Source organism: Dendrobium catenatum, unplaced genomic scaffold (genome assembly GCF_001605985.2).
Source record: "Dendrobium catenatum unplaced genomic scaffold, ASM160598v2 fragScaff_scaffold_1228, whole genome shotgun sequence".
NCBI lineage: Eukaryota > Viridiplantae > Streptophyta > Magnoliopsida > Asparagales > Orchidaceae > Dendrobium > Dendrobium catenatum.
The window spans coordinates 564,166-575,378 of NW_021319690.1; the positions used below are offsets into that span (position 1 = coordinate 564,166).

General features: G+C 36.5%; 1 protein-coding gene, 1 long non-coding RNA gene and 1 other non-coding gene across 3 annotated transcripts; 1 reads left to right on the top strand and 2 right to left on the bottom strand.

Annotated features, from left to right (window-relative positions):
* Window positions 1–213: 213 nt before the first annotated feature.
* On the bottom strand, window positions 214–313 carry LOC114580754. Its single transcript, XR_003702310.1, has one exon. It is a non-coding gene; the product is annotated as a U6 spliceosomal RNA (small nuclear RNA).
* Window positions 314–661: 348 nt separating this feature from the next.
* On the bottom strand, window positions 662–2,239 carry LOC110096123 (probable N-acetyltransferase HLS1). Its single transcript, XM_020821897.2, has 3 exons — window positions 2,028–2,239; window positions 1,729–1,901; window positions 662–1,626 (listed from the first exon to the last, which is right to left on the bottom strand). Exons 1-3 carry the CDS (start codon window positions 2,214–2,216, stop codon window positions 771–773), a joined length of 1,218 nt encoding a protein of 405 aa, XP_020677556.1. The 5' UTR covers window positions 2,217–2,239; the 3' UTR covers window positions 662–770.
* LOC114580753 lies at window positions 1,895–2,697 on the top strand. Its single transcript, XR_003702309.1, has 2 exons — window positions 1,895–2,153; window positions 2,239–2,697. It is a non-coding gene; the product is annotated as an uncharacterized LOC114580753 (long non-coding RNA).
* Window positions 2,698–11,213: the final 8,516 nt, after the last annotated feature.

Here is an 11,213-nt window from a genome sequence, read left to right on the forward strand (position 1 = left end):
ATACAAAATTAGTATAAATTTCTTCATCCTCCCCCAAGGATTCTCATCTCCTCCAATTCATATCTATAAAACCGTTATGCAAATTCTTTTCGAAATGTGACCACATAAAACACCCATTTTTTCACCCGGAATCGTGGAGCTCTTGGGCCCACCTTGAGCCCACGTCACTTGTGCCCAACACTGTGGGGACTGCTAAGTAGCGAGGACAAATTTATGGATGAGTGTATAATTTTTATTTATGCGTGTCATCCTTGCGTAGGGGCCATGCTAATCCTCTCTGTATCGTTTCAATTTTTATTTGGCTGGATTCTGGAATTTGCTTCTCTTCCCGGTCTCTCCTGGATAGCCTCTTTGGCAATAAGGGTGCATCATTTTGTAATTTCAGATATTTTTTTTGCAAGACAATGATGACCGCGGCTACTTAGTCCCTTGGAGAGTCTCTTGGCAACCAGGGGCTTCTTTCTAATCATTTTGATGTTTTAGACCGCTCGTTATGGCTACAACATTTGCCTGAGTCCTGAACAACTTTGACTACCACAATAGATGCGCTTAGGCCCCAAAATTTCCCCAAAAAAAATAATAATAATAAAATTTTTATTTCAAAATATTAAGTTTAGGGTTTAATTATTTTTATTTATATCTTAATTTATTATGCATAAAATTTGAAATAAAAGGAGCTTTATACAGATAAAACAAAATTATATTACAAGGAAGGGACACTAAAGCGGCGGTTCGGTCCACCTGAGTCGAAGAGAAGTAGTTCGGTCCAATCAGACCTCTCGGGGGTCGACGAAAATAGAATTGCCCGGCGCCGACCGGGTCCAGTCGCCGACAGCACCGTCACTATAATCCTCAGCCAAGCGCTTGATGCACCAGAGATCCTCCTCAATGGATAACTTCTGCCAATACGGTATTCCCGGCATAAACGCCTCGCACGCCGTCACCTCCGTCGCAACAATCCCGCAACCGCCGGCACGTGCCATATTGTGCGCGTGGCGGCAGAGCACGCGCATAAGGGCCGCCGTCGAAGGCCCCTCGCCACCGAGACCGTACAAAAAATATCCTCCGAATGGCCGAAAGATGTTGGGGAAGGATGGAATGCGAAGCCAGGGAACGGCGCGGTCTACAACGCGTGTGGTCCATGCGAGCCCGCGCCGCAGTAACGAAACGCCGCGGACCTCGAAGCGGAACAGGGATTGCGAGTCCCAGACGCTTAGAACCGCCCATGACTCGGGTGGGTCAGCGATGAAGCTGTGGATGTTGGTCCAACCGGAGCCGGCAGGGAGAGCGAGGAAGGTTCCGAGGGAAAGAGGGTTGCGGAGGACGGCGTCGATGTCGCGGGGGAAGAATTCGACTGTTGAGAAGCGGCGCCGGTAGAGGATTTCGGCGTTTGCTGGGGAGAGGCGGACGAGTGTGACGGCTCGGCGGAGGGGGAGGCGGTGGCCTGCGAAGACCGGTTGTACGAGTAAACTTGGCGTGCGGAACTTGGTGTAGCCGCAGCGGCCAGTGAAGAGGCGGAGAGAGGCCTCGTTGTCTTTGTCGGTCGCCATGTACGCATACTCGGCGCCACTGGAACGGAACCACTCCTCCATTTGTTCCACGAGCTGCAACCCGACTCCCTTGCGACTGTGTAATTATTTCCATTTTATTAATTGTTTATCCACTTTTTAAGCTGAAGTTACAACATTTATTATATATGGTTGGTGAGGTGAGACAACTTGCTCGTACCGGTGGCAAGGGGAGACGCGGAGGCCGACGATGTAAGCAGCTTTGGTGTATATTGGGACGGCGGCGGCTGCGGTGGCGGAGGGACGGGGTGATCTCTTGCCACAAGTGATGGTTTTCACGCAGCCTCGAATGAGCCCCACTATCTCTTTCTTCGGCCCGACAGTTTCAGCAACCTTTGGGCAGTAAACAGGGGAGGGAAATTAACCAAAAACAAAGCGAGTATCATTAGTCAAGGCTACGTCATTTGGAAAGAACATGGAAAAAGGAATTTAGTTGGGGCATGAAAATAGATTTCATACCAGCATAAGGAAGGCAGGGGAATGGCGGACTCGGCAAGCGGGGTCACCGAGGAGGTCGGTGAAGATGGAGACTGCGCCACTCTGACTAACCTCGCACGACCTCTCCACTGCCTCAGCTCCGGCGAGGTCTTTATCCGCGTCGTATTCCCTTACCACCACTTTGATCTTCTGTACTTGCTCTGTTCTCATCTCTCTCTGTTTCTCAATACAGAGGCGATCAAGTGCAGATAAGCGAGGGAACTACAGTGAGTATTCGTACTGGTTATTGAATGAGTTTTGAAGCGTAAGAACACTAGCATCAATACAAGTTGGTTCCTTTCTACTTGTTTCCTCTCTTCTCTGTTTTCTTTGAAGATTTTGTTACTTCTCTCACTGGTTTTAGCTCACTCGACCTTCCTTCACTTCGATTTTCTTAATAGAGTGAGGAGCACATGGTTGGCTAGGCTTCCTCAAAGGGGATATTTATACCCGTTTCATTAGGTGTTCAGTTGCCTCTCACTCTCTCTGGAATCCTCTGATCTATTTATTATTCTCTCTCTAAGAGTCAAGGATGATATCTATGTACTTGCCATGTGATCCAGTGTTGATATGGACGGCCTCAAAAGAAAAAGCGTCGCAGTATATACGTTTCGTGTATTTTTTATGTATAAATACACTATCATTTTTTTTTCTTTTTTCTTTTCTTTTTTCATTTTTTTCCTTTTTTTTTTCTTTTTTTTTTCTTAAATACACTATCATGAATTGCACATAGATAGTGTTCAAAATTAGTGGATCATTTTATTATCATAAAAATCTAAAATATAAGCTGTTATGATGACTTATGTTTTGTTTGAGATGACTTTTTTACTGCTTTTAAAAGTAATTTTTTAATATAAAAATTAAAAGTTTTATACTAAAAGCTACTTTAAGAAGCATTAGAAAACTTTCCCAAATGAAGCATTATAATTCATTTGGGATGGCTGCAATTTTTAAAATTGTGATAGAGAATATCGTTTTCTATTACAAAAATTTATTGATAGCATTGACCAAATAAAAAATTGTGATTCCAATCTCAAAAATAAAATTATAAGAAAGATGTTCCAAATGAAAGTTTAGTGATATTCATGGTGATTAAAGAAGAGATAATCATAAAATTTATAATGAAATTTACCACAAAAGCCGATAATTATAAAATAGCATTAAAAATCTTTAATGATGATTTATCATCAGTTATGAGATTTTTTTTTTATATAAATCCATTTTTATTTTCATTTAATAAATCATCTCATAAACAACTCTTCAAATTTATATGTTTGGCGATCTTTTTCTTAAATTTTGAAGCTTCCATGCAATTAATAGGAGAAATTATTCTGTACGGAGTACTGATGGGAAGAATCGTCCGGACTGTGAGTGTACATTCAAAAAGTTGATATACATTATGTACAAATTTATATATAATGTACATTGTATTCACTAACATATCCGAACGGTTCTTCCTATGAGATCGACTACATAATTTTTTTCTTTCTTTGTGTCCTATGAAGCATTAAATTCTCAAGAAATACAATACGGTAAATAAAATTAAAAAAAAAAACACACACACACACTGTGAATCGTTTGAGTCCTTATTTCCGTAGGAGATAGCCGACTGAAGAAAAATCTCTGAAATTTGTGGTGGATGAGAAAATTGAGCATTATCTCTCAAATTTTATCTTAGAACGTAAACTCCCTTTCAGAACTTTATCATGCTCCACTATTCAACTGGATTTTAGTTAGCCGGGAAAGGGAAAGAAAACAAAACAGAGCAGCTCTGTCTTTCCTGCACAGTAGCTGCTTAGCGGCCTGCTTTCACAAAAAAATAAAATTATATTTTTGCATTTCTCAATAATAGAAATTTAAGAGTTGCTTAATTGACTGATTTTTTTTTTAATTTATTGATTTTTTGATATGTAATGAAATGCAGATGAGTGCACTTACGCGAATTTTAATTTATTTTTTTGTTTCAAATTAAATATTAAAATTTTATAAATGTTGCCGACAATCAACACCTAAATAAAAATAAAATTAATAAAAAGTAGTACTCTCTTGAACCATACATCATATTCAAATGGGTGCAGCATCAATCAGGTAAAATCTTTTGAAGCCCAATCCACATAGGCCAGCCTGACTCGCCCGCTCTTTCTACGTGTCACAAGAAGGTTGGAAAAAGGAGCGTGTTTTGTTGTACCGCAGCCCAACGTTTATGTCAAATGTTCTATGTGGCTTCGCCGCATTGCTTTCGAACAATTAGCGGTTTCGGGCGTTGTTGGGTTGGGATCCACATCCACTCACACACACCAAAGTAGTTTTCACCAAAACTGAACTAGAGTATAAGACTTTGTTTGGGACGGCTTTATTACTGTTTCTTAAAGCAGTTTTTTAATACAATAAATAAAATTTTTATACTAAAAAATTACTTTAAAAAGCAGTAAGAAAGTCATCCAAATAAGACATAAGTCTTTGTCCGCATATATCACAACCGTCCAGAGTATTAACATTGTATGAAACGCCTCATCATAACCATTGAAACTGTCAAATAAATGCTTTCTATCATCGTTCATATCAGTGCGTTAAAAAGAGGAAACCCACAGGAACTTTATATAGACCAAAGTCTTTAAATAAGTCACCATCGCAATAAAAAAAAAGCGACTAAAATCATTTATTTTAATTATTTTGATAGACCTCTTCCATATTATTTGAAAATTTCAATTATTTAATGATTAAAAAAAAGCTATTTAGAGTCGGTCAGCTCACTGTTCATCTTAACAGCTACACCTGTCTTTTATCGGTTTTTTTTAAATGTAAAATTAATTTTAAAAAATATATAATAAAACAACACAAAATTAATTATAAATCAAATTTAATATATAATATTATATATTTATTATTTGATAATCACTGGTTAATTACATTAAAATAATTAATTATTAGTGCATTTGCGGGCTTGCTTCTTTCTTTATTTTTTTATTATTGGAATGTTTTATCATCTTTACCTTCCAACAGCGCTTTGAGCTCTTGATTTGGACTCATTTGGGCTCGGATTGGGTTGATCTTGGTGTCGTTGGGTTCGTATTTCCGAGACGCTCAGTTCGACAGTAAGCTTGCTGAAATCGGAGTTCATATGCTCCCGGATTTAATTTTTGAAGTTTCCAACTAGCTTTTGCTTCGAGATTCGTGCCCAATCAAGCTAATTTTGTGATGACGTATCACAGATATTTCCATATAAATTTTTCTATTGGTTTGACTCAAATAATTAATTTAATCTCTATTAGCACAAATTTATTGCCCATTTCTTTTTCGAGAAATAAATAATAATAAATTTATAATTTTAAGATATAAATAATTGATGAGGGATATCAGGAGCCATTTTAATATGATTTTGCACTTTCCTTGTTGCTTTCCATGTATACGTATGTCTCTATGACCTTGAACCCAAAAATTAAAGATTAATGGAAAATGATTAATCTAATTATATGGCACCATTAATTATGTTTAGGCGCTTAATTAGTTTCCAATTCTATTAAAGTTGATGCTGATAGGAATATGATCATATTGATTAATTACACTGATAGTGTTGACACTCTTAATTAATAAGATGTAAAATAGGAGTGTCAAAATAGGTTAACAGATCAAATTCGAGTCTTACCTGATATGAAAGCAAATGGCTGAACCCGACCCATTTAATAAATATCTCAAAAAGGTTGAATCCAACACAATGGGCAAGCAACCTAGATGGCCCAAACCTAATTCAATAACCCATTTTGATTTTTTTTTTTTTTTAATTTTTCAACTATAATGTTTAGGTTGATTGATCAAAAATAAGAAAAGCCTACCAACAAGTAAAAGAAATTAAAAGGAAAAAATAATTAAAACGGGTCATTATCATGTCAAAATTAGATTGGCTGATTAACTCAAACCCCACCCGTCAATGAAACCAGTTTAAATTCTAGGTCAAAATCTAACCCCTTTTTTTTTCCAATAGATGAAGAAAAAACATACAAACCAAGGCCAAAAAGAGGCTAAAACAAGAAACAACACATCAAAAATCCTACAATAAACGACATATTGTAACATTGCCTAATGATAAAAAGAAAGAACAAATCACAGAAGGTTGCCGGACTCAAAGATGCCATCTAGTTGTCATGCTTAGACCATCCTTGAAGATAGAGAAGGCAACAACTAGAAGTCTCAAAAATACAAAGCTTTCAAAACCAAGCAAAAGACCACAAAAAATCGACAATAGAGTCCACCACCAAGGTTGCCAAACAAATCAAGGCCATCCAAGGGGACTTGCAGAAAACTTGCATCATCATTATCCGATTCTGAAATTCCAACTAGCCAAGAAGACAACATAGCAGAAAGCAGTTAAAAAGCAGCATGCAGGAAACCTGCATCATCAAAATCTAACACGTTAATTAAACAAATTAACCTGAACTCTAACTTTTCAAATATGATCGAATGGTTAGATCGACTCATTAATTAATAACAATCCAGATGTAAAGTAATAATAATCATTGAATTACATTTTATCCTCTCTTGAATTTTTAAAAACAATCAAGAATAATTTTTATTTATTTTAATGAAATTCACACCTATTTTCATAATTGCAGATTTTTGGGTTGCAATAATTGCGATCTTGAATATATTAGTTTCTGTCAAAACTAAAAACCGCATAAAACAATATAATTTAATGCTTCCAAGACCCCAAAAAGACTTCCAATAGATTATAAGCGATAACAAACGAACATTGAGAGCTCTTTCCATAATGGAAAATATTAGAATAATGAAGGGGGCGATGATGTTGAGGAGAGTTTGATGGCGATGAGACGATGCTGATATCAATGACCAGAAATATTTTCATTAATTAATGATTGGTTTGTCTCATTTAAAATGTGAAAATAAGAGTTTAATTATGTCACGTTTTTATATTAATTGTATAATATTATTGGTCAATCGTGGGTGGGGAGCAGCGAGATCAGACGAGTCATACGGCAGCGGAATTAGGGAGTTGACTTGTTGACCGTATTATTATCTTTAAATATTTGGGCATAATGATGATAAAATTTACTTGTGTTAATGACTCTTAAGGCAGTAGGAAGATGATTTGGCTACTTAAAAAGTTTTATTTATGATTAATAATGCTCATAATTTACTCTTAGGCTTCTTTTTAATTGCTATATAAAGCAACTTTCCAGTTAAAAAAATTTAATTTAAAAAAATGTTGTTCTAAAAAACTGTTTTAAGAATTAGTAAGAAAGCCGTCCCATACGAAATCTTAATATTGTGAAAAATGAAGTGTCTGATGGCCCAGCCTTTTAATGAAAATTTATTTGGGAAAATCTTTCTTATTATTTTCTAAAATAGATTTCTAGTACAAAAATTTTTAGTATAACACTACTTTAAAAAATATTAAGAAATTAAGCTGTCCTAAACGAAGCTTTGGTCAAATGCAAAAATAAAGAAAAATTGATTATATTAGATTTATTCTACCTTCTACATTGCTTTTAGGTCTATCAAGTTTGGTGTTATTATAATTTAAAATATTATTGTTCACTTTCATTCATATTAAAAAAATGATGATATTTATGAATAAGGTTTGATAACTTTCAAATATAATCATAATCAAATTGTTAAAAGAAATTAAATATTCTCACCACATATAAAAGTTTGCAAAAAATTATATATATATGTACACCCCATTATACTTAAAAGAAGAGAATTATGCCCCGTAAGTTAATTTCAAATTAAATAATTCAACTTACGGTGTATAGCAATGTTTATTGAAGTCTATCATATATGAATGAATTTGATTTCAACAAGTTTGAATTCGAACCTAGTTTGAATATTTTTTTGAACCTTCTTCAAAGCTAGCTCAAAGCTAATTCAATCGATTACTTTGAACTATAATCGAATATGACTTGAACCAAAAGTTCGAACAAGCCTCTCTTTTCCTCATAAATGGCTGGTCCCGTCGATGAGGCCCAACAAGCTCCCATCATGAAACCCTGTTCTCCTTGCACACCATTGATCCTATTGAAGAGCCACCCACGAGCTCCCATCGCGAAAGCCTTCTCATGGCACACCACATGCCATTCAACAACCCTGCAATTAGCTCCAATCTTGATAGTCTTCTCCTCATATGCAACTAATCCTATTGGAAAACCCTAGTGAGTTTCAATCCAAAAGCCTTCTTCGCACTATCTACTAATCCTATCAGCCACCAACCAGTTGTGAAATCCCTTGTCCTTGCACTTCAAGGTCCCCTTTTCCTTGAATTTTGCAACCACGCAAAATCCTTAGGTTTAAAACACTTACAAACTAGGTTTGGTTTCAAGTTTGAATTCAAGCTACTTTAAAGAATTTTGCTTTAGAGTGACATCAATAAGAAATCCTCAATAAAAATGAGGATAATTTTGTCTAAAATGAACATTTGAGCATATTTCCTTAAAAAAATAAGTAGTTGGCATATTTCTTTAATTTCGAGCATTATATGGCATGTATAGTCGAATTTTCATATTTATCTAAGAAAATATCTTTTATTCAAACAACTGAAATAATTCTTGCGCGCTAGCCATATATAGTTATTTTATCTTAATAAGCCACAAAATTCTACACACCATTAATTTTAATGATATTTATTAATGTGTGATGGTATATTTCTAGCTATAGAAAAAATGTATAGTCTCAACATTATATGAAAATTTTACACTATACTGATAAGATAATTTGAGTTCAGTTCATAGGATAGTTGATGATTTTTAGAGTGAAAGTTTCAGAAATGTTGCAAATCATGGAGTTTGGTCCAATTAAAATGACTCTGCTTATATATATCTTTACAAATTATGCTTTCTCTAATAATTGAAGAATGCTTTGAGGCAATATATTAGATATAAATTATAGAATATCACTTATATGATAGAAGTAAGAAGAGTCGTAATACATTGGAATTATCATGAAGGTATTATTGATGATTTGCTCTGTGGTTTGTCTAGCAGGAAGTGCGTGTGGTGGTGGTATAGTGACCAAGAAGATGAGCATCAACATTTGTAGGGGTAGCATAAATCAGCTTTAGAGTTGACATTTTGTTTTGGTCATATTGGTAATGGAGATCATTGATATTGATATTGATGGCATGCATAGGCCCTATTAGTTATGAGGAGCATCAATATTGTTGGCAACAACTATAGGCTTTGGTGTTAAGAGGTTTCAATATTGGTGTTGATGGAAGGCATTGATGCTATTAGTATTGGATATCATAGATGTTAGCGTCAATGACCAGCGATGACCATATTGGTGTTGAAATTGGGAAAAAAAACCTTACTAGAAACAACATATGGCATGGTTGATATTAATGGTGTGTTTCAACTTTATTGGAGATAGAAGACATTGAAGTTTTCAATGATGGCATGTTTGCATTGGAGGTTGATGGGGAGATTGCGTGTTCTGGCTTTATTTACAACAACAAATATCAATGCTATTGGTGATGATAGACGAAGACCTTAATTATGTTCCCATTGAGATCTATTAAAAGTGAAAATGTTCTTAGCATCAACATTTTTTTTTTTTAACAACAAAAAATTTCTATTCATAGTCTCAAAACCAAGGATACAACCAAGACAAATTAAAGAAAAAAGAAAAAACCACAGAAAACAAAATGACAAAAAAAAACAAGCTAAGAAGACAGCTCAGCGAACAGCCAAGGCTCCCAGCATCCCGTCAACCCGCACAGACCGTCCAGTCAGTGAATCTCGAAATAACCAACCCCAGTCCCTCACCAACGGTTGCCACCAGCAAGGCTGACCGGGACGCGAGCCCCGACCACATCATTGCCCATAGCCACGAAAACCTGCCAATCCAACGATAAAACCAACAAAAACCGAGCATCAGCAATATGAAACAACACCGCTATCGGAAGCTCATCGCCTACGACGACCCCTCCCCCAAAATTTTCCCCGAGTGGCAACATTTTTATTACAACCAAGCACAAAATCATTGTCAGAAATATTTAAATCAGACTCCGATTCAGGATCCGACGAATCAACCAGCCAATCTCCATGTTTTCTAATCGTCAAAACAGATGAATTACCCATACAGGTAGCCATCTCATTAACATCTACCTCATTGACTGGCACCACAACCAAATTGTTGTTTGAAGAAAGCCTTTCCACACTCACCAAATGCGTAGACTCATCCACAAGCCCGACACAAACGACAGGTACCCCACCATCAGTACCAGATTCCAAATTCTTCGACACCTGCAAACCACCATTTTCAACCACACCACCCATAACAGGAGAAATTTCAGAACCCGTAGGCGGTACCGCGACACTAACAGCCGCCAGATGTTCCAAATTACAAGCCGCAAGATCAGAAACATTCAACAAACCATTGCCCGAAGGAAAAAAAGGGGTAGCCTTATGCGACAGAACACAATCACCAGCATCAGCCTTCAAAAAACCCTCTTCACTAGCCAACAACTGGCAATTATTAACACCCACCGATATACCCAAATTAACCGGGACAAGCCCATCAGCCGGCGAATCGCCCTCAGGCTCCACAGTGAGCAAATCCACCCCAGCCATCTCAGAATTGACCAAAACATTAGCCACATTTTCCGGAACAGAGGAAATATCCAAATCGTCATTTACCACACCAACAGCCGGTAAAATCTCAACAGGATCAATCACAATAGCAGGTTTACCAAAGCTAGAATCAGATTTGCACTTACCAGACACATGCCCTAAACATTTACAAACACTACAAAAATGAGGAAATTCATCAAAAATCACATCCTGAACATATCCTTGAGCTTCAGATCCTAACCAAACTTGCTTCGTATAAGTTTTGGTAATATCAATTTCAACTAAAACACGAGCATTAGACGGACGTGAACCAACCGATGTCGCTTCATCTATTTTTAAAGGTTTGCCAAATAACTCACCAAGCCCAAACAGAATCCTTGGCGCAAAGAAATGAGGACGAAGATGAGGAAATGAAATCCAAATCGGGATGATCGGCGACTCAACTCCGATATCTAACGTAGGAGACCATTTCGTTAATTTCATAAAACAATTGAAAACCATGTATGAACGGTGGCAAAAAACTCTACAATAGTCTAAATCATTGGATAACTTAATCAAAATGTGAGTAGAATCCAAAACGGTAACA